Source organism: Carettochelys insculpta, chromosome 1, assembly GCF_033958435.1.
Source record: "Carettochelys insculpta isolate YL-2023 chromosome 1, ASM3395843v1, whole genome shotgun sequence".
Taxonomy (NCBI): Eukaryota; Metazoa; Chordata; order Testudines; family Carettochelyidae; genus Carettochelys; species Carettochelys insculpta.
Window position 1 is genome coordinate 180,559,017 of NC_134137.1, and position 24,479 is coordinate 180,583,495.

The following is a 24,479-nucleotide window of genomic DNA, read 5'->3' on the forward strand; positions in this document are numbered from 1 at the left end:
TTGGGACTTTTTGTTTTAGGATAATAGAGACTAAGGAGGGGGGATATGACAGAGGTCTATAAAACCATGACACATATGGAGAAAGTGAATTAGGAAAAGTTATTTACTTGTTCCCCTTATGTAAGAACTTGGAAGTCACCAAATGAAATTAATAGGTAGCAGGTTTAAAAACAAACAAAAGGAAGTATTTTTTCACGAAGAACATAACCTGTAGAACTCCTTCCCAGAGGATGTTGTGAAGACCAAGATTTTAACAAAGTTCAAAATAGAACTTGATAACTTCATGGAGAATAGGTTCATCAATACTTATTAGCCAGGATGGCTAGGAATACTGTCCTTTGCCTCTCTTTGTCAGAGACCGGAACTGGCGAGAAAGAAGAGGCAATCAATCACCTGATGATTATCTGTTCTGTTCACTCCCTCAGGGGCAGCTGGCATTGGCCACTGTCAGAGGACAGGATACTGGGCTAGACGGACCTTTGGTGCGAACCAATATGACTGTTCTTCTCTCTGAACAAAATAAACCGACTCCATGTTTTTGAATTGCTTTCTGTAATTATGCTGAAGTGAATTTAAACAGCTCCACATGTGACAGCATATAATCCAAGAAAGAGGTATATTTTCCTATGCTGTAGTATTTGTTGCTTGTCAAATAATACATATTTCCTCTCAACTCCTTATGTTCTGAGATGTAATTTCTTATGATAAGTTAAATTCTCTCCAACTTGCCTATACCAGGCAGACAAATGTATAACATTGTTTCTGTGCCACAGAGAAGGAAGACAAAAATGGGAGGAAAAGGTTATCTTACACTTTTCAGTGAAATAACTAATGACCTTAAAATATATAGAACCTTCCATCACCAATTCATATACCTCTGTTCAAAGGAACTGGAATTTTCCCTTCAGAAGTGGTAACATCTTGCATCCTTTCACCCTGAATCTTAGGCATGTTAGCTATAGAGCATCTGTGCTTCAATCTTCCAACATATACAATGTTAATGATACTTCTCTCCTCATCAAAGTCCTTTAAGATCCACTGAACAAAGAGTAGTGTTGTTATAGCTATGTTTGTCCCAGGAGACCAGAGGCCATATCTACACTTGTGAGCTTACAGTGGTACCAATGTACTATTACCACTGTAAGGTCATTCATGTAGTTGGTCTATGTCAACAGGAGAGAGCTCTCCAGCTGACATAGTCCTATGCACATTCCCATTTATCCCAATGAAACGTCACACACCTGAATGACATACATTTTGCCTGCATAAGTGGTAGTGCAGACACAGCTAAAGAGATAAGGTGGCTTAAGTAATCTTTCACTGAACTCCCTCCCTTCTGCTGGGCAGAGAGAGACGAGCTTTTAGGCTTGCACAGAGCTCTTCTTTAGGTCTTGGAAATATATTCTATGTCACAGTTAAATACAGTAGACCCTCAACTTACGCAGTTCTTGCAATAACGTGAGTCGAAATTATGAGTGGTGGGAGCCAGGAACTAGGCGGCAGCCTGGGTCCCAGCTCCACTCTGCTTGCAGGAGCCAGGAAACTGACCTGCGCTGCTGCACCTGGCTCTGGGTTCCTGTTGTTCACGGGAGCAGGGAGCCAGGCTCAGCCAGGGCCAGGGGACACGAAGGTGGTAGGGCCCCTCCCTCATCCTGTCCTGACTTAAGTGAAATTTGACTTAGGTGTGGTTGCCCAGGAATGCAACCTATGTGTAAGTCAGGAGTCTACTGTACAAGGCGAAAGACTGTTTAGCATCAGCAGTTAACACGTATTTCAAGGGACCATTCAAGGTGAAGTTTCCCAATAACAACAGTGCAGTCATAGAGGGGAAAGGAAGGGAACAAGAAATGCAGCCTGGGGAGTGGTTTCTGAATTATATCAACAGTCTTTGGAATCTCCACTACATGCATCTGATGAAGTAGTCTTTGCTCATGAAAGCTTATGCTCCAAAAAAATCTGTTAGTCTATACGGTGCCACAGAACTTCATTGTTTTTGCAGATACTACCACGGCTACCCGTCAGAAGTTTTTTCTAATGTCCAACCTAAACCTCCTTTGCTGTAGTTTCAGCCAATTGCTTATTGTCAGAGATGAAGGAGAACAACTTTTCCTCTCTCCTCCTTGTAGCACTTTTAGATATGTGAAAACTGCTATTATCTCCCATCTCAATCTTCTCTTTTCTAAGCTAACCAAGCCCAGTTCATTCAGTCTTCCTTCACAGCTCATGTTCTTGTTCATTCTTGTTGCTCTATTCTGGACCTTCTACAGATCCTTCTTGAAATGTGGTGCCCAGACCTGAACGCAACACTCCAGCTGAGGCCTAATCCACACAGAATAGAGCTAGTGTGTTGGATGCCACAGCCCCCCCCCCCCCTTTCCCCCTCCCACTCTCTCTCTCCCCTGCATTCTCCCCAACCCCTTCAACAGCTCAGAGCCTCCTCCTACACCCTGAACTCCTGATGTTTGGCTCCACCTCAGGGCGCACACAACCACCTGCAGCTCTCCAACCCCAATTTCATGAACATTCATGGGCCTCCAAATAACTTACATAGTCTGATGCAGTCCTCGGGCCAGAAACTTTGCCCATACCTGCTGTAAACTGTGTGAGGGAGATTCACATCCCAGAGATATTTTTATGTGACAAAGCTGAAGAACTGTTTTAGACTGAGGTGTCAGTAGAAGTGGTTTTGGAATAGCTCAATAAGTAACCAGGACCGGATGGCATTCATGCAAGAGTTCTGAAGGACCTCAAATATGAAACTGCAGAACTACTAACGGTGGTATATACACTAGGCACTTGAAGCAGCTTCTGTACCAAATGACTTGAGGATAGCTAATGTGACACCAAGTTTTAAAAAAGGGTCCAGTGACAATCCTGGAAATTACAAGCCTTTAAACCTAACTTCATTACTACGGAAACTGCTTGAAAATACAGTCAAGAATAGTATTATCAGAATGCCTCCAATTACAAGCCTTTGAAGATGGTCAAACATGTGGATAAGGGAGAGCCACTGGATTTCAGAAATCCTTTTGACAAGGTCTCTCACCAAAGGCTCTTAAGCAAAATAAGTGGTCATGGGATAAGAGGGATGGTCCTTTCCTGAATCAGTAACTGATTATAAGGTAGGAAACAAAAGATATGAATAAATGGTCAGTTTATGGAGGTGGATGGAGAGACATATATACTGAGGTCTCCCAGCAGTCTGCACTGGGATGGGTGTTCAACACATTCATAAATGACCTGGAAAAAGGGTTATAAACAGGGAAGTGGCAAAATCTCCACACAATACAAAACTGTTCAAGATAGTTAAATCCAAAGCAATGGCGAAGAGTTACATAGCGATCTCACAAAACTGTGTGACTGGGTAACAAAATGGCAAATGAAATTCAATGTTGATAATGTAAAGTTAAAGCACATTGGGAAAAGATTATCTCAACTACACATACAAAATTATGGGATCTAAATTTGCTTACAAAGGAGATCTTGGCATCAACATGGATAGTTCTCTGAAAACAACCAGTAAATCAAAACACAACAGAATGATAAGGAACTACTAAGACAGGGATAGATAAAAACAGAAAAATGTCATGATCTCACTACATAAATCCATGGCACACCCACATCCTGAATACCACATGCAAATTTGGTCACCACATCTCAAATATGATGTACTGGAACTTAGAAAAAAGGGTACAGAAGAGAGCAACAAAAATTACTAGGGGCATGGAACAGTTTTCACCTGAGGAGAGATTAAAAGGACTGGGATTTTTCATCTTGGAGAAGAGATGTCTAAATGGGGGATATGATAGAGGTCTATAAAATCTTGACTGGTGTGGAGATAGTAAATAACATTTGCTTATTCGCTTCTTCATACAACACTAGAACTAGGGTTCATCCAATGAAATTAACAGACAGCAGGCTTAGAACAACTGGAAATACTTCTTCATGCAATGCACAGTCTGCAAAGGCAAAAACCGTAGAACAGTTCTTAAAAAATTATATAAGTTCATGGAGGATAGGCCATAAGTTTATGACTGGATTAACACCATGTTCCGATTTTCCTAGCCTCCCTTTATCAGCGGGATGGTTCACACAACGATTGCCTGTTCTGTTCTGTTCCTCTGCAGCACTTGGCATTTGGCCACCGTGGGAAGACAGGACCCTGTGCTAGAGGGACCACTGGTCTGACCAAGCAGGGCCATTATGTTCTTAAGCTACTAATCACATGATGTGCTTAAGCAACGAAGCATGGATCACCTTAACGACATTAGCAAACGAACCAAAACTTTGAGCAAGAGAGTCTAAAAAACAAAAAAGTGCATTGATTTATAAAGAAAACGATGCACGCGACAAACTACAGACCAGAAATTAGGATAAATGTAAAATAATAAAAAGTGGGATTTCATTCTAGTAAGTGATTTGGCAACCAAAGTAAATCAGAACATTTTAAATTTAATTTAAAAAGTCAGTCCTTATCATACCTGTGTATTTGATGAGTTTTCCCAGAACACAGCATTGTAGGCAAAACTGATATCGTTTCTCCACATTTTTTGGTTTTGATTTTCTTCTGGAGGAGAAATGTAGATTTCCAACACTCCATCTCTGGATGCCAGCTGCACTCCTGGAGGACCAATTTTAGCTGCAAAAATTAAACAACATCAGAAACAACAACTTTTTACCACAAGTTACATATTTGAACAAATACACTACAAACGATTGCCCACAGTATTCAATTTGAAGTTCTTCAGGTAGAATCTAACAATACTATAACTGAATAAACTAAGTGTTATCTAGCACTGAAGATAGATAAAGTACTGGCTGTAACATTATCAAAAGACTCATGCCCATTCCAAGCTGGGTGTGCAACGGCACGTGCCCAGTCGTCAGAAGCTTTTTGCCCTAGCCAGTAGCCACAGGGTCGGTTGGGGGCCCCTTGGAACAGCGCCAGTGTGGTAACCAATATATGCACATGCCAGCCACCGCCCCCACCCCCCAGGCCTGACCCCCCGCTTAGTTCCTTCTTACCAGCTATTCCAACAGTGGGGAAGGCGGGAGGGTTTTGGAATGCACACGAACACTACATCTTGAAGAACGCCAGTTACAGAACAGGGAACTGTCTTGTCTTCTTCGAATGATTGCTCATATCCGTTCCAAGTTGGGTGAATGCAAGCCAATGCCTAGGAGGTGGGGTCAGAGCCCCAAAAGGAAAGCAGGACAGCCCTGCCCACTGCAGAGTCTTCCCTGTTCTGGGTAGGCACCTGCGCCATAGAGGATGCCTGCGCTCTAGTGGAATGAGCCCTAACCAGTGGGGGAGGGGGAACAGGAACCCCTGCGAGCTTGCATCTCTCCTAGAGGCACGTTACTGTCCAGGGGAAATCCACTGGAAGGAGACCAGAAGGCTCTTCATCCTATCAGCTACTGCCACAAACTGTGGCTGCGTCCTTCTAAAGGGTCTAGTCATATCCATATAGAAGGCCAGCGCCCTTCTAACATCCAAGGTATGAAAACATTGCTCCCTCAGGAAGGCATGAGACTAAGTGGAATACCAGCAGGGAAATGTCTTGGTTAACGTGAAACACAGACCACCTTAGGTAAAAACGCAGGGTGAGGTCTCAGCCTAACCTTATTCCTGTGAAACACTGTATACAAGGGATCCACTGACAGTACCCTCAACTCAGAAACCCTCCTGGCTGAGGTGATTGTCACCAAAAATGCTGTTCTGTAACTCAGACATCAGGGAGCAGGTAGCCAGGTGTTCAAAGGGGGCCCCGTAAGCTTGGCTAACGCCAAATTGAGGTCCCACAGGGGTAGTGGCGTCTGAACCTGGGGCTTGATTCTTTCTAAACCTTTCAGAAACCTTTTGACTATGGAGTCTGAGAACACAGATGATGTTCCATGACTGGGGTGAAAGGCTGAGATAGCAGCTAAGTGCATCTTAACTGAGCAGAGGGATGAGGCCTCCTGTACCAGACCTCACAGGTAATCTAAAATCATTGGGATGTGGGCTTGCGAGGGAGATAGTTCTCTGTGAGGCATCCACACTGAAACAAACAAGTCACTCTCGGGAAGGGTTTTCTACTATTTAACAATGCTTCCTCTACGGGATCCAAACAGGACAGCTCCTGGTCCCTCAGTCCCGGAGCATCCATGTCATGAGGTGCAGCCTCCCTTCTTGCTGTGTCAACAGGTCTGGAGGGATCAACAGGTGCAGGAGGGTGGAGTACCAGTGCTGATGGGCCCACATCGATGCCACCAAGATGATCAACGCCCCTTTTGGGCAACTCTAGAGGAGGACCTGTGGACTAGTGAAATTGGAGGGAATGCATACATCAAACTGCCCAACCAGGGAACACTGAAGGCATCAGGTCAGGACCCCAGGCTCTGATTGTGGCTGGAGCAAAATGTCTCACATTTCTCATTGATGTGGGAGGTGAACAGCTCTACCTGGGGATAACCCCTCTTCTGGAAAATAGGATGAATGACCTGCAGGTGGAGTGACCACTCGTGATCTATAAAGAACCTGCTAAGATGGTCCACTAGTGAATTGTGCATATCTGGCAGTTAATGGGATTGTAGCATGATGCTGTGTTGTATGCAGAAATCCCAGAGCATCATGGCCTCATGACGCAGGGGAGAGGAGAGTGCACCCCCATTTGTTTATATAGCACATTGCTGTTGTGTTGTCTGTACTAACTGACATGCAATGCCCCACCAGATTGGCTTTGAAAGTCACACATGGTAGTCTGATGGCCCTGAGCACTCTCACATTTATGTGGAGCCAAAGGTCTGAAATGCACCAAACAGCCTGAGTTCTTGGCTGTCCCAGGTACACTCCCCACTCCGGGTCTGAAGCATTCATTACTAGGGAAAGGGAGGGCTGCTGATGGGTGAAGGGAACTGCCATGAGGACAAACTGCTCGTCTAACCACCAGTGCAGGGTCGACGGAGTCCATGGTGGCATCGTAACCACTAAGTCTTAACTGTCTCTTACAGGGCAATATACCAATGCCAGCCAAAGCTGCAGGGGGTGCATTCTCAGCCTTGCATGCTGCACCATGAAGGTGCATGCTGCCATGTGACCCAGCAAATGCAGGCAGCACCTGGCTGTCATGGTGGGAACTGCCATGATATCTCCGATGATAGCCCCCGTGGTCCTGAACCTGTTGACAAGCAGAAATGCCCTGGCACACCTGGCGTCTAGTTGGGCTCCTATGAACTCTACTGATTGGGATGAGGGCAACACTGACATTGCCTCGTTGATCAAGAGAACGAGGCTTACAAAAGTTTGACATATCAACTGTGGGTGCTGAAGCACCTGCTCCCTGGAACAACCCCGGAACAACCAGTCGTCCAGATACGGGAACAACTGTACCCCTTGCCTGCGTAGGTGTGCTGCTACTACTGCCATGCATTTGGTGAAGACCTATAGGGGCCACAGACAGACTGAAAAGCAGCACTGTGGATGGATAATGGTTTCTGTCTGCCATGAACCTGAGGAACCTCCTGTGAAGAGAGTAGACTGAAATATGGAAATACACATCCGGTAAGTCGAGAGCTGCGAATCAATCCCCTGCTCCAGCTTTGGTAGCATGAGACCCAGGATATCATAAGAAACTTATGTTTTTTACAAACTCATTGAGACCTCTTAGGTCTACAATGGGTCTCAAGCCCTGCTTTGGTTTCAGAATTTGGAAACACCAGGAATAAAACCCCTGTTCCCTGAACCTGGGAGGAACTTCTATGGCCCCAGAACCCAGGAGGGATTGCAATTTCTGTCATAACACGATCTCGTGAGAGGAGTCCCTGAAGGGGGACAGGGAAGGGGGTTGGGAAGGGGGCTAAGAAGAAAACTGAATAGCGTATTCCCTCTCTACCATAAGCCGGACCCACTGGTGTGTGGTGATACTGCACCACATATAGTAAAAGGGGGATAAGGCAGAACGAAAAAAGTAGATATGCTGAAGAAGGTGAGACCGGGTTGACACACTCGACTGTGCCATCAAACTGAGGCTTAGGCCCCTGCAGGCCCTTTTGGTGAACCTGAGGCTGCTGGCCTGAATGGCGCCTGCCCATCCTGTTCCGCCTTCCACTACTATCTCTTTGCGGCTGCGGAAACTATCTTTGCTGTGGATGGGGGCTAAAATGCCTGCATTGGTTTGCAGATGTATTTAGGCCCAAGGAGCGCAGGGTGGCCCTAGAGTCTTTCAGGCTATGTAGCCTTTTATCTGTCTTGTCTGAACATAGGGTAGGGGCATCAAAGGGGAGGACCTGGATTGATTGTTGGACCTCATGTGGTAGGCCCAAAACCTGCAACCAAGCCCCCCTGTGCATTGCCACTCCGGAAGCCATAACCCTTGTGGCAGCAACTGCAGCATCCACTGCTGCCTGCCGGGCCACCCTTGAAACCAGTTTGTTCTCCTCCACCACCACTGTGAAGTCCTGCATGGCCTCAGATGGTACCAGTTCAGAGAACCTAGAAAGGGCACTGACTAGCATACCTGCTAACCAGAGCCTGATGATTAGCTGTTCTTAGTTGTAACCCTCCCTTTGAGTAAACCTTCCTCCCATAGAAGCCTAAGCACTTAGCGTCTCTATTTTTTCCAGGAGAGACCCTCGAACCCTTGGTGCTCTCTGTGGTTTGCAGTGTTCACTACCAGGGAGTTGGGTGCGGGGGTAAACAAATGCTTGTTGTTCTGAGATGGGACAAAGTACTGTCTCTCATTCGTACATGCCATAGGAAGGGTGGAAGCAGGGGTCTGCCAGACCTTTTTAGCTGTAGTGGCAATTGTTTTGATTATGGGCAGAGCCACCCTGTGGGACCTGTGGAGGACAAAATGTCTGTGACATGGTCTGTCTCATCTCAGACCTCCTCCACCAGCACCCCCAAGTTGTGGGCCACTCTCGTGAGGAGCTGCTGAAATGTTCTACCATCCCTCCAATACCAGTGAGGCCAATGAGCCTGCCATCACCTCATCAGGGGAGAAAGAGGATGATAGCCCTTGCATCTCCATTTAGAGGGGAAGGGCAGTCGGGTCTATTCAGGCAAGTGGGCCCCCATGATGGTGCTGTGCGTGGGATCAGCAAGGCCCTCGGCACCATTGATGTTACTCCCATGCTCTGGCCCTGCGCCTTGTGAAATGCCCACAGGGTCCAGAAGGTCCACTGTTGCATCACCTGCAAAGCCGGCGGCCAACCTGTAACGTCTGAACAATGGCTATGGTGCATACAATGGCTATGGTGCGACCTTCTCAAACTCCTGCTGCGTCCGAAGCTCAAGTAGAACGACTCCAATTCTGACACCAACTCAGAAGAAAATGACCACGGAGGGGCCACCGGTGTTGATGTCAAGTGTGCCAAGCATTGTGCCGGCGCTGGAGCATAGGGCACTTGAAACTGGCCCACTGTCACTCCCTGAGGGGTCAGCACTGGGGCACTCAGCACCGAGTACGGTGTTGACGTGAGTGCACAGGCTGGCACCGGTGTCACTTCCATCAGCCCCCATCGCTCAGTCTCAATGCTACGGTGCTGGGCCTCCATAGACAAGAGAAGGACCCAGGACCATCATCTGGAGAAGGCCTTGTGTGGCTCAAAATGCCTGCAGTGTTGAGGACAACTCCAGCCTCTGCGGGCTACTGCTCTGCATCAGCTTCAATGTACATGCCTCCTGCCCTTCGACAGTGCACACCAGAGCCTTGAACTTGAGGCCATCACATTTGCACATCCGCAACCGATGTCCATCATGACTCGTCTTCTTCGGTACTGGAGATTGACTCCTATGGCACTGAAAAGGCAACAGTGCCGGAGCCTGCTCCTGATGCCGAGAGTCCTTGGATGGCACCATGGTAGACAATGCCAGTGCACTGAGCAGGCTCCACTCTCCACTCCTGTTGGTGACTCCTGAGGCTTAAGGGCCACCTCCATTAGCAGGACTTTAAAGATGGGGTCCAAAGCCTTAAAGTTCTGGGCTTAAAGGCCTTACAAACTGAGCAGCGGTCACACAAGTGTCCTTCCTCCAAGCAAATCAGACAAGCTGAATGGGGGGGCGGTCACTCTTGCGCATGCATTTGCCACACTTGGCACAAATCTTAAAGCCTAGGGAGCCAGGCATTCCCCAGCACCAAGGTGCAGAGGGGGACGGAAAACCCTGCCTCAGCTATTAGTTAAGACACTAACAACTATCTATCAAACCCTAAAACTATTTACACTTCTTTGAGAACCATTTACTGTAGAACAGGTTACTAGATAACTATTTGAACAGAAAGAGCAAGAGCTCCAATAACTGGCAGTGTGGCGAGAAGGAACTGAATGAGGTCGGGGGGGGAGTTGGAACATAGTTATACTGTCATAGACTATTCCCCTTCTTGTACAGGAGAAAGCTATACTAGCATGAGCATTTTTATATTTCTGTAAGTGCACACGAGGGGTGGGGGTTGTGTGAGGGCAGAAAGGGTGTGTGCTGTTATAGTCAAGTATATTTAAAACAGCACAGCTTCTATTTTAACAAGGCTACAGGAAAGTTACTATATAAAGACCATTACTAAAAGCATAAAAAGGTAGCTGTTCTGTAAAACTGCAGGGCCAATAATAGGCAATACAGATCTGTACACAGTATTTTCTATTGTGGTATATCATAGTAATTTGAAAAATAATCCTGCTTAATAATAATGTACACATGCATTCCATACCTACTGAATGTGGTACAAAGGATAAACTAGTAGACCACGGAGATTTTTCTTCCCCTTTTTCAGCTCTTACACGCACATCATAGGAATCCAAGTACTCTGTTATTGCTGATGAGAAGTCGCATTCTGTGCCAGTAGCATTCTGACAGCCAGACATCTCTTTCCAGTCTGTTTCTTCTTCGTCGTCGTAAACTGACCTTCTGCAAGGGGGCAAGAAAAGGTTTCTATTAGTGATAAAAGATAAAATGTAAACCTTTTCTATTTTGATCAGCACCATTTGGTGGTCAAAATCAATTCACTTAGTCTCAGAATTCTAGAATATCTGTTGATTTAGCTTACTTTACGAATGCTAGGTTGAATTAATTGACCTGCTGGCAATTCAGCTTTTCAACACTCAACACAAAACAGCAGAAAAAATAAAGATAAATTTGGTAGTATAGTCAGGGTTTAATCCCAGAAACAATAATCCTGAAATTCGAGTGTATTTTAATCACCCCTCAGTACACTGATAGAATAGAGATCGCAAAAAGTGTTTGGAGACCTAAAATGACAAAAGAAAGGGGTGGTGCAAAAAAACTAACAGCTCTGAATACTAAAGCATATAGCTGAGGGGAGAGCAGACAGGAGGGAAGGAGAGAAATAGGGGAAAGTATACAGAATAGGAAATCAGAAAACAACAAATGGAAAAAGAAATAATACAATAAAACCAATTTTATTGAATAATTTTGTCCTACCAGAACAGCGCTTCTTGCCAAAAAAAGACCTGTCTCTGTAAAATAATTCAGACATTTGGAAATGACACAAATAGGAAAGGTGAATCACCTAATTAAAAGAGAAAACTGAGGAAAACCCATTAGAAATGTTAATACCCTTGTATAACCCCTATATTGCGTTTTTAATAGGACAGTGTTACTTGTTCCTGAAATAAACCTGTATTTTTGAAGCCATCTTTCTCCCACCCAAAAAATTGTTCTAATATATACAATGTCAGAAAAAGACTCAGTTAAGAGATGCTACTAAGCCAGACAAGTGCATTTATTTGTTGGGAAAGGGCTAACGAGAAACAGCTCCACATTAGAAAGAAGCACAAAGGAAAAAGAGAGCTAACTGAAAATAAGGATGAACATACAGTTTAATCAGATGACCAAAGTTTATAAACTGAGGCACACCAGCCTCTTTTGTATTTATAAAAGCCTTGACCAGCTAGTCAAAGTTCTGTACTGGGCAATATTCTCAATCTTCTGATTTTGTTTTTCCAATTCTGAGCCAAACATATGTATATAAGCAAATCAAAAAGGTATGGTCCTCAATGCAGCCATAGACCTAGCACAGCATACTGAAAAAGATGTGTGTGTTACTATTGAATGCATTCTTATAAATGATGTGCATGCCAGAAATGGGGAACGTTTACACAGCAATTATAGGATTTATTACAGGAACCATGCCACACCTCAGTTTAGGGCTGAACTGTCAGACACTAATTCTACTCTATGTCCCAAACACAAAGAGGTAAACCATAAGTTAGTGTCCTGTGCGCAATGGGACCCAAAATTTGGTGGTGTTTTCATGGTGAAATTCTCAAGTTTCTAGTATTCACTATTGTTCATTTTAATACCTTGAGAATATTCAAAGTCACCACATGTTGAGACCAATCTTCATGCTAATACTTTCTACCCATGTGTGGAACAAATTTTGGTATGTCCACCAAGGTGTGAATGTATGTGCACTACCACTAGAAACACATCCTGCAGCATTTGAATCTCTCCAGGGCACCCACTCAAGTGCTTAGTTTACAGAGAACACAAACACAGACCTAAAGATATACATATGGATACATAACTAGGGTCCTACAATATTCACTGTCCATTTTGGTCAATTTTCAGTCCCATGACATCAAATTGCAGGGTGGTATAGCTGTGGGGGTGTGTCCCCCAACTCGCAAAAGGGTTGGGAGAGTCACAAGGCTATAGAGGGGGTCACACCCTTCTGCTTCTGATTGGAGGTGCTGCCTTCAGAGCTGGGCAGCAGGAGAACAAGGGACAGCACAGATGCGAGGGTCACATGGTATGGGGGCATCACTTTTGGGAAAATGGCAGGGCCAGCATTAGCTGTGGGTGACCATCTAGGAACCCAAGATCAGCGGAACTCTGGAACCCTCACACAGCCAGCCTACTGCCCCATTAACTCCTGTATGGTGGTCCTGGAGCCAAGAAGGGGCAGGGCCGAAGGCAAGGGAGCCAGAACCTTTCAAGAAGTGTAAGGGAGGGAAGGGTCATGTCCCCTCTCTTCTAACATGACAATGATGTGGAGGCACAGGACAACAACTGCAAACTGCTGATAGTGAGTGAGCTGAGAATGGTGCAAGTCTTGCAGTTTGTGCGGGCAATGCTGTACTCTGTCCTCCAAACTACGTACACATTAAAAAATGGAGGGTCATCGCCCCTCAGCCATTCCTCTCCCCCTCATTCCAATGCCATTGCCTGAGGACACCCCAACCAGCACACCAGGCTCTAGCTGTTAGTTGGAGCAGGGCTGAGAGGGACAGGTTTTTCTCTCTCCTGCAGGGGCTGCTCCCAGGGCTGGCCCAGATCCACCTCCGGGAACCTGTAGCCATGCCTCACCCTGGCAGATTTCACATGGGGAGAGCAGACTTCATGGCTGTAAATTTAGTAGAGCCCTAAATCATCCCATCATCCAACTGTGACCTGAAGAGCTCCTTTATTCCAACTTGCAAAGGGCACATGGTTACGTTACAATAAATTCCAACAGGACTGGTAAACTCACTACAACCAACACACAAAATAAATTTGGTTTGGTCATGCTGTGGGGCAGTTAAGCCACTGGGGAGCAGCTTGGGCCCTGTGTAGGGGGCAGTTTGGGCTCCACATGGGAGATAGCTAAGCTGCCGGGGGTGGGGGAGTAGGGGTTGGGCCCCACTGGGGGGCAGCTTGGGCTTCACACAGGAGGCGGTTTAGGCCCCCCGTGTGAGGGGAGGGGTCCACTTTGGGGCTTGAGTTCTGTCACTTTTTTTTAAGGAAAAAAAATAAAAAAGCACTGGTTGGCATCTACTTTACCACTTACGTCAGCAAAACTTATGTTGCTTGGGGATGTGAAAAACATCAGTGGTAGTGTGCACAGGACTATGTCAGTAAGAGGGCTTCTGTGTACTACAAATACAACCCAATAAAGCCTCAAACTCCCAAAGCTATGTGAATTACAGAAGATTAGCACAATTTCAAATGGTAACATCAATGTTTTGAAACTCCTGTAACCAAAAGCTTCTCGATTCTACATGTTAAAAATGTGGCTACATGTTCAAACTACACACAGTGAAGAAAAGAGGAACATGAACCACTTTTTCTTGGCTCATCAGTGCACTCTTGTCTCTCCATACATTGTTAAAATAAGCACATCTCATAGAACTGGAAAGGACCTCAGGAGGTCATCGAGTCCAGTCTCCTGCCCTCTTGGCAGGACCAAGCAACGTCCCTGACAGATTTTTTTTTTTTTAAATCTATGTACCCCAAAACCCTAAATGGCCTCCTGAAGGATTGAACTCACCATTGCAGGCTAATGCTCAGACTACTGAGCTATCTACAATCAATAAATAAACCAAGCATGAAGGCAGGGAGTTGCGCTTTGTTTTTTCTTCCTTCTTACCTTCTGTGGAAATGGATGTAAACTAATTTTGTCTAATAGTAAAACAGTGAACTTACCGTTTGTACTGAGCTGAAAATGTCACATTGTAGTCACTCTCACTATCCCACTTCCATCTTAGAGTAAAATTTGTGTTTACAATATCCACTTGAACATTCTGAGGGCTTGCCAGATTCATTAGGCCTACAGAAATGTTGGGATAGAGAGAAGGGGAGAGATAGGAAGAGATTGTGGAAAATATTATTGTACACATATTTAAGGATATGTGACATCAGTTCCACAACAGTAATGTTTACATATTAAAAGTAAAACAGAACACAAAGTTTCATACAGTTAAAAACTATTCCAGTCCATTCAAACAGCGATGGCTTCGAAGCCAGTGTAAAGAGATGTTTCTCCTCTAAAGATGGCATTTGAGTTTTTACTCTTTTTATACAGGAGTTTCAAGACTTAGTGTTTGGAAGAATACACTGATTGTGAACACACATCAGCCAAAGTTCTTAAAAAACAAGTGCAACGTTAACCTTCAACACTTGGCTCTTTGCTACTAGCTCTAGGGCAAGGGTGTGCAACCAAAATAGCTAGAATAGACTTTGTTTCAAATTCAATTGCAAAAAAAAAAAAAAAAATCAGTACTTTAAGAGCCACAATGCATGTGAATACAAAACAGTCCTTAATAAGGACTGTTGGTAACCCTTATTTTAAAAACAGCATGCACACAATGATTTGTACCCATTAGAAATTTTAAGTTACTTGCATCCCTTGATTGCAGAACAAATGAGGAAAAGGAAAATGCTGTGCCTGGGGATAGTCTTTTAAGTAAGAAGGAACTATGTTCACATCAACCCTACTTACCGGTGTTTCTCAAACTTTTTTTTTAATTATTATTATTATTAAATAAAGTACCCCTTCTTAAAAAAAAGTGTAAGTGCCCCACTTTAACCCACTCTCCTCTCTCGTCCACCAGAGGCAGGCACCCCCCCCCCAACTGTAATCCAATGACACAATTTACTCAGCTGCAACTATCACTACATGCTTCTCCCTTGATCTCCTAGGGTGAGATGTGTGCACAGAGTGGTCCTGTGGCTCTGTGCATTTTGTTGCTCAAAGAGTCGCACGTGGCTCAGGTGCACATACCCCCCTCAGACTTCTCTCACGTCCCGGGGTTGGCAACCTGTCAGCAGAGCCGGGAGGCTGCCAGAGCTGTGATCTGTGATCAGGCCCTGCCCAGGGGCCTCCCATCAGGAGGGCACAGCACAGAGCCAGAGAGGAGTCAGAGGCAGCAGTGTCTGGAGCCGCAAATGACTCCTCAGAGAGCCACAGATGCCAACCCCTGCTCTAGTCTGCCCTTGCTGCCCTCTACTATTTTACATCTGTAAAATGGACAAAGAAGATTGAAGAGCTTTCTCCCTGCTACAGTATACTCCAAGATACAAAAAAAATCACAAAGATTTCTCCACACAGTGTAACCCTAGAACTCCATTGCTACAATCCAACATTTGCTCTTGCTCAAGAGTAGTGCTGGTAAATCTCCATAGAAAAAGCCTGGAGGTTAAAGGGTAAATGTGCATCAAGATACAAACAAGAATGTGCAGAGAGAAAATGGAAGATTCTGCAAACTTGGAAGATGAACTAATACACTGCATCTGTTTATCTGGGGAGGCAGGAAATGATGAGAATATAAGAATCAGGCTGGACCCCCCTCCCCTTTTTTTTTTTTTTTTTTTAAATTCTGAAGATAGGAAATGGTGGCAAGAAAAGGGAAGACAGTTATCGTACGCATAATCAGAGTGGAGATAGAGGACATGAAACTTGAAGATTCTTTTTTTTTTATACATCACACTTGAAAACTTCAGAAAGCATACTGTCCCACATTTTAATAAAATATCCGTCAAAAAAACAGAAGTAAAGAATGTTATCTAATTCTGTACTGCACAGCATACTTGGCACAAGAACACAATTCCTTCTCAGAACACAAGCCGTAGATGATTCCCAGTAAGCTGCTTCCATTTTCAGATATCAGGGGAAAAGTGCATAGTAGATGAGATACTTAAATATCTAATCTATTTTCAAAGCCAAATGTATTTCTGCTCTGAAGAGTAGTGTGTAAAAATGTCTCCTTCCCCAGCAGATCTGTTCTCCGTATGTATACAAAATTATGACCTAAACTTTGTAAAAAAGATCAGACATTATTTTTATTACTGTCTGCCCTGAAAAATACAATTCTGTGAAAAACAGTTATTTTCTTACTCATGTAACATTACAGTGATTAAGTGAAATTCCATTTTTAAGGCAACTTTTGCAACCCCACTGTCTTTGAATTACACAACCATCTGTGAAAGAAGTAGGGTGGCAGAGGTTTAACTAAAGATATTAATTGAAGACAGGGGGTCACAAGCGTTATGGGGCAGTAATTGGATTGAAGACTTATTACAGATTCAACCTTTCTCATCGGGCACTTCGGGACCTGACCAGTACTGGAGAGAATTTGCTGGACAACGGGCGGTCAGTATTGTCTAGCACATTACCAACACTTTCACTGCTTACTGGGCTCTTGGAAGACATTCAGGGTAAATTACAGCTAAACAACAACACAGAACACTGAGAGCCAGGTCTGGTGGCTGTAAACAAACTTCATGGGACCATAGGAAACTTGGCCACACTCATGATAAGTGGTCGCCTGACTGCCTAAATTCATGCTGGATTAAGGATATTCCTGGACAAGAGAGTTCCAGATGAGAAAGGTTCAACCTGTACTGGTAATGAACTGTGAGCAAAAAAAATGTAGCCTTGACTTTTGGTTTGGCTCCCAACCTGAGGCTGCAGGGATTGATGAAGAGGGGGAAACGTGAGAATGCTTGTCAACTGAGCAAGAATGTCGCCAAAGTAGTACAGCAGGAATCTCAAAAAATTTAAAGTCACTTTTCAGACTAGAACCGCATTTCAAGTTTTTAATGTGATATCAGTAATAAGCTTGGCTTAATACAAAAATATACTTTGTTGTAACAATTTTAAAATTTATTTTATCAAACATGTTTGTCTAATATAATAGTCTTAAGTTAAATCAAGTATCCGATATGAAAAATGTGCCAAATTCTGTAAAAAATAGGAATGGGGCAGGAGATAAGATTTCAAATGTTATCAGCAAAAAAGTGTTAGCTCCTGGGACCATAATTTCTGAGATCACAGGAGTTGTTGAGAAAGAAAAGCAGTGAAATTTCATGGAAATTTCTGCTCTGAAGAGTAGTGCAAAATTCTGCAAAATATTCAAACCTGCTTTTTGTTCCAATTAACCATAAACAGTACTTTAAAAAGCTGCTGTATGATAATCAGGAAGGAAGGAAAGGAGAAAATAACTTTCTTACTGATCAAACATCTTTCTGACAGCTCCAGCCAAACACGTGTTCTTATGTTAGCTGGACACCATGTTATGACAAAGACTTAAACAGTTAGAACAGAAATAACTGTATCTGAAAAGTGACAGGAAGTTTCCAGGGCCAGACAGCAGGGGTGTAAAATGCAAGGGCTATTTATGATTTGGGTAAAAAAAGCAACCACATGAATTTTAGCACATTGTTTTCTTCAACAAAAACACATTCACTAACACTGTGGAGGTTTTACTTTTAAAAAAAAAATAAAAGCACAGTCTGTCTTCACACAAGCAGATTAAAGCAGCTTACAAGAGAAACAACTTTAACGTTTTTAAATGATTATGTGAGAAATCTATCTTCTGACAGCACGATTTAAAGAGCTTGTCCTGATTTACTTTTCATTATCATTATCATTTTTCAAACATATTAAGAGCTCTCTCTTTTCTCCCTTTAATATTTACAACATTTTTATCAGCTATGGTGAAACTGACTGAAATCCTTAATCATGTAAACATTTAAACACATACTGCAATTGAATTCAAAACTAACTCAACTGGATACTCAGGCTTTGTCTTCCTCCCCAGTTCCCAATCTTTTCCAGACAGGGACCCATTCTGACAATTCAGGAAGACTTGGTGACCCAAGGCAATTCAAAATTGGGGGACGGAGGTGGGGGCAAGCAGAGCCCTAACTAGCTAATTTTTGCACCTGAGGCAAAACTATAAAATTGTGCCCCCTCACATTAATATATAAATAGTTATTCTGTAAAAAAGGGAAAATACATTAATAAAATAACACTATTTATTATACTTAATCTTAGTTGTGGTGGGGGAAAGACTCATTGTCAAACAGCTCCCCCCGTCCCCGACTTAAACCTCAAACTCAGAGGCTGGAGGGGTGGGTGGGGGAGTCAAACACAAAAATGAGCACTGAGAAATCAGCTACATAGAAGAGAAGGGTGGGAGGGTGAAAATTACTGCCAGAGACGATTAAGTGGCTTGCCTGGGATCACAAGGAATATCAAAGACACGGAAGCAGTCTGCATAATGCATAAGGCAGGGGTGTCCAACTTTTTTTTTCCACTGGTGGCCACCTGGTAATTTTTAAATGTTCCAGGGGCTGAACACAAAATAGCCCCAGGCCAACGCCACCTCCCCACCCCTGCCCCAGCCTTAAATCCCGCCCCCTGCAGCCCCAAACCGCCCCCATCCCCAAACTTCCCCTAGTCTTAGACACCCGCCCCCCATAGCCCTAAACCACCCCCAGCCTCAAATTCCCTCCCCCAAGTCCCCCACAGCCCTAAATGGCCCCAGTCTTAGACACCCCTCCTCCTCCTGCACCCTCTTTGGGGGGGGGGGGGGGGGCGCACAGCTGGGCAGCTCCCCGAGCCTTCCTGCTCCCAGCAGATAAGTCATTAGAACAAATTAACTCAAGTGTTAAGGTTTCAACACCTAGGCATAACATAATTGCTCTCTCTACTGACAGAGATAACTGCCAAGTCCAGTAGTTATCTCTATTGATTAGGGACAGAGAAGTAAGTCTGTGAGGGCAGCTCTCTCTATTCATTAGTGACAGAGAAGTGGGAGCAAAACTCATCACCTAACTGAAGACTAACAAAATAATTGAAGTGCTACCTGACTGCTTTTCTGTTTTTATCTATATTGATAGATATCTGCCTGAGGCAGCAGCATTAAGAAACTGCAAATGGCTTCTTTAACAGCCACTTGTAGCTGGGAACTGCCCAGCTGGTGACCCTTAACAAATGTAAAGGGAACCCATAGGTTGGGAATCCTTGGTGTACACGTTCAAGTTTGAAGCGCTACTGCAGCAGTGCTTTAACACGGCAGTGTGGTCATGGCAAGAGCACCGTGATAGCTCTTGCAGGGCTCTAGGTAAGTCTTCTCTGAATGAAATAGCTAACAGCACCAGGAGTGTGTTTACACTGATGCTTTACTGCACTCTGGGTGCATCTACAATAGCAGCTAGCTTCAAAGTTAGTCACTACTTCAAAGTAGCCATTAGAGAGTCTACACACATTTTCCCTTACTTCGAAGTTAGCTTCCTTACTTCATTTTTGGGAATGGAGTAGTATAAGTTCAAAGTACAGTGTGTGTAGGCTCTCAGCTTCAAAGTAAGCAACTTCCATGTTATTTTTGTAGTGTAGACACGATCTCTGGGTGTGTGTTTTCACAATTCTGAGCAAGTAAGTTACAGCACAGTAAAGTGCCATTGCAGACAAGTCCACATGTTGTGAAATTAAGCATGTACATCAATGGTTGCAACACTGGGAATCAGCTGGTTTTCCAGCAGAATCAGTAAGACCAACTATACGTAGTGCTGTCAAAAGAAAAAAAAGTTTGACCTTTCATTCACAAGCTACTCCCAAGGATTACTAAAAATTTAGTTGATACAAAACTCTAGACTGAAGTCTGATTTTCAAGTTGACAGTATCCTTTTGAGTTCAAAGAAACTGCCACTTACCTCACTCCAGAGGCGTGTATATATTTATACACATACACGCAAAGTCCCCAAACCATGCTTCTTAAATTCACCTCAAAGAAATCCTCAAATCACTTTTCATAACAAACATTTATATGAGTGTTCCCTTTTGAGCTCTCTAATGCAAACAAATTAATTCACTAGAAATTACAATCAGCCTAACACATGATGGGAAAGAAACTTCAGACAACCACAAGACACTGGTTTCACATCTAAAGTTATCTTATGTATATTTTCAGCCTCATCTCCGATTTGAAAGGTTATTTTATCTATTCAGATGATGACCGAACAGTTCATCTTTCTAAAAGAAAACGAAGACGACTTATAGTGTCACCAAATACAAGTGCAGCAGCAATCTCTAAGGCTACATTCACACTGTTTCCCCCCGGCCCCAAAATAATTTACAGCACCAAAGTTTGGAATTAGAGGTTATTTCGAATATTCTGTTACCCTCATATGACAAGGGGTAGTTTAACTGGAACAGTGCGCCTGAAACACCAGTGCTTTTTCAGGCGCTGTGAAAAGCCACAGCATTGCTATTTCAGGACACCTTTGTATACCTCAATGTAAACAAGGCCTAAGGGAGATCACCTTGTCTCCTAACATCAAGTTAAATGCACATCCTTTCAGGTAAATGCCAACTCTTTTGTCAAAGACCTGAGAATTCTTGTTTTTTCACTACAACACAAAAGTATATTCAAAGTTTTGCACTAAAATAAATTTAAGAAAAATTAACAGTATTTTGTGTGATCAAAGCTTTTTTATTTCAAACTCTGAGTTGTATCTGCCTTTATTAATATAAATTTTATGTTAATATTGTCATCAAGTGGAAGAATACTAAACTGTTCAGTGCCCCTGTACAAACACTAGCCGAGAGTTACTTTGCACTAACAAGGCTCTCCACAGCAGACCAAGTAAAACCTACAGACAAGAGCGCCAAATCACTAGAAGGAAAAAAGAAAGGTTACTCACCGTAGTAACGGTGGTTCTTCGAGATGTGTCCCTGTGGGTGCTCCACAATAGGTGTCGGGCTTGCCCGGCGCCGCAGATCGGATCTTCCAAGCAGTTTCTGCCGGACTGCGCATGTGCCGGTGCGCGCCGCTCCCTTGAGCGCTCCTGGCCACGTGCGCGATCCGGTCCCCGCCAGTTCCTTGACCAACCGCCTTGGATGCTCCTGCAAAACACTAAACAGAGATCCGAAGCGGGGAGGATGGGCGGGTAGTGGAGCACCCACGGGGACACATCTCGAAGAACCACCGTTACTACGGTGAGTAACCTTTCTTTCTTCTTCGAGTGTCCCCGTGGGTGCTCCACAATAGGTGACTACCCAGCAGTAACCCAAGATAGGAGGTGGGTAATCGGATTATGTGCAGCTTGTCCCCGAGAGGACCGCTGTCGAGAGACGAGTATCCTCTTGGAATATCCTGTGAAGGGCGTAATGTTTGGCGAAGGTGTCACAGGATGACCAGGTCGCCGCTCTGCAAATGTCTTTTAGCGCAACGCCCTTGAAAAAGGCTGTTGATGCCGCCACCGCCCTAGTGGAATGAGCCCTGGGAGTGGCCAGTAAAGGAGTCTTTTTGAGTTCGTAGCACATTTTTATGCAGGATACGATGTGCTTCGAGATTCTCTGTGAAGAGAGACCTTCTCCTTTCGATTTGGGAGCGAGAGAGACTAGGAGTCTATCCGTTTTCCGGAAGGACTTGGTCCTGTCTATATAGAAGGCTAGTGCCCTCCTCACGTCCAGGAGGTGTAGGCACGCCTCTTTGTTAGAGTTATGAGGCTTTGGATAAAACGAGGGTAAAACAATAGGTTCGTTAATGTGAAACTCAGAAGAAACTTTGGGAACAAAGGCTGGATGCAGCCGTATGGTTACCGCCTCCTTGGAAAAAACAGTGCAGGGTGGCGTTGCCGTAACTGCCGCAAGCTCGCTCACCCTGCGAGCTGATGTGATTGCGAGACGAAAGGTCGTCTTTATTGTAAGGAGGCGGAGGGAAACCGTGGCCAAGGGCTCAAACGGTGGTCCCGTTAGCACATTAAGCACCAGGTCCAAGTTCCACGAAGGTGGAAGCGGTTTCCGAGGGGGGTATAGGTTTACCAACCCTTTGAGGAACCTGGTAACCATGGGATGGGCGAACACCGTGTGCCCTTCCTCCTCGTGTCTGAACGCCGAAATGGCGGCAAGGTGGACCTTTAACGAGGATAGTGAGAGTCCTCCTCTCTTGAGGTCCAGTAAATACTCTAATATCACAGGTATAGGCACCGAAAGGGGGGCTAGCCGTTTGGTAGAACACCATGCCGTGAAGCGAGTCCATTTCTGCTTGTAGGTCTTCCTGGTGGAAGTCCTCCTGCTACTTTCTAGGACTTGCTGCACTTCCTCTGTGCATGCACTCTCTAGGGAGCTGAGCCATGGATTAACCACGCTTGTAGTCGCAGGCCTTGGGGGTGCGGATGCACTATGGACCCCTGGGCTTGCGTGAGCAGATCCGGCGCCACCGGAAGGGGCATCGGTGGACGGTCCGACATGCGCAGGAGTAGGGGGAACCATTGCTGTTGATCCCACGTTGGGACTATCAGGATCATTCGGGCTCCTTCCCTCCTGGCCTTCTGCAAGACTTTGTGGATCAGCACTGTGGGAGGAAAAGCGTAAAGCAGGGGGCCCCTCCACGAGATCGCCAACGCGTCCCCGAGGGACCCCCGTCCCAGTCCTGCCCTGGAGCAGAATCGTGGGCACTTCTTGTTGTGTTGAGTGGCAAACAGGTCTATCTGGGGAAAACCCCATGCGTGGAAAATCGGTCATAGCAGATCGGGACGGATCTGCCACTCGTGCGTGAGTGCAAAACGCCTGCTCAGCTGGTCTGCCTTCACATTGTGAGCGCCTGGTAAGTACGAGGCTTTCAAGATTATATTGTTGGCGATGCACCAGTTCCATAACCGGACTGCTTCCGCACATCAGGCACGGGACCGAGCTCCTCCTTGCCGATTTATATAAAACATGGTGGAGGTATTGTCTGTACTGATCCCGACAACTTTGCCTTGTATATGGTCTCGAAAGTGTCTGCAGGCGTTGAACACTGCTCTGAGCTCCAGTATATTTATGTGCAGTGACTGCTCCGTGGAGGACCACAGCCCTTGAGTCACCTCTTCGCCCATGTGTGCTCCCCACCCTATGAGGGAGGCATCTGTAGTAAGAAAAACCGATATTTGTGGTTGGTGGAAGGGTACCCCTGTTAGCAAGTTCTTGGGGTTTACCCACCATTGCAGGGATTTGCGCACCTCTGCTGTGGGCGACACCACCCTGTGAACGGTGTGTGCTGCCGGTTTGTATACGCTTGCCAGCCAGTGCTGCATGCTGCGCATGTGTAACCTGGCGTTCTGTACTACGAACGTCGTCGCTGCCATGTGGCCCAGCAGCTGTAAGCATGTCAGGACCGGCACCATAGGGCTGAAGGTGATGACCTGCACGAGGGAGCCGATGGCCCGAAAGCGAGTCTCTGGTAGATACACTCTCGCTGTAATAGAATTTATGCGTGCCCCTATGAACTCTATGTCCTGTGTGGGGTCTATCTTTGATTTTGCCAGATTGATAACCAGGCCGAGCGAAGAGAACGTGCCTGCTGTGACGCGTATCATGCGCAGTACCTCCTCCTTCGAGGCCCCTTTGAGTAGGCAGTCGTCCAGATACGGGAATATAAATACCCCGTCTGTGCAGGTAGGCTGACACCACTGCCAAGGTCTTGGTGAAGACTCGGGGGGCCGAGGAGAGGCCAAACGGTAGGACCTTGTATTGAAAATGTTCTTTGCCTACCATGAACCGGAGGAATCGCCGGTGAGCCGGATGCATAGTTATGTGAAAGTACGCGTCTTGTAAACCGAGGGCTGCGAACCAATCTCCATCGTCCAGTGCCATAAGGATGGAGGCGATTGTGATCATCCGAAAGCGTTGCTTGCGCAGGTACCGGTTGAGGCCTCAAAGATCTAAGATGGGCCTCCAGCCTCCTGTCTTTTTCTCTGTGAGGAAGTACCTCGAGTAGAACCCCTTTCCTTGCAGTTGCTCCGGCACTCTTTCCACTGCCCCTATGAGCATGAGATGGTCTACCTCCTGCTTGAGCCTCGCTACGTGGGAGGCCTCCTGGAGGTGGGGCCTGGGTGGAGGTCGTGGCGGTGGGAGCAACTGGAAGGGGATGGCGTACCCCGTGGCTATGATCTCCAGCACCCATTTGTCTGTGGTGATCCTTTGCCACTGGTCGTAGAATGGTCGGAGGCGATGGTG

The 24,479-nt window shown here is 45.2% G+C and overlaps 1 protein-coding gene across 1 annotated transcript in view; it reads right to left on the reverse strand.

Annotated features, from left to right (window-relative positions):
* Nucleotides 1-24,479, reverse strand: part of IFNAR1 (interferon alpha and beta receptor subunit 1) — a 55,601-nt gene that overhangs the window by 22,861 nt on the left and 8,261 nt on the right. Inside the window, exons 2-4 of the mRNA XM_074996817.1 lie at nucleotides 14,399-14,522; nucleotides 10,686-10,882; nucleotides 4,482-4,639 (exon numbers count right to left, since the gene is read on the reverse strand). Coding sequence (XP_074852918.1) covers nucleotides 4,482-4,639; nucleotides 10,686-10,882; nucleotides 14,399-14,522 — 479 coding nt within the window. The remainder of the gene's footprint in view (nucleotides 1-4,481; nucleotides 4,640-10,685; nucleotides 10,883-14,398; nucleotides 14,523-24,479) is intronic.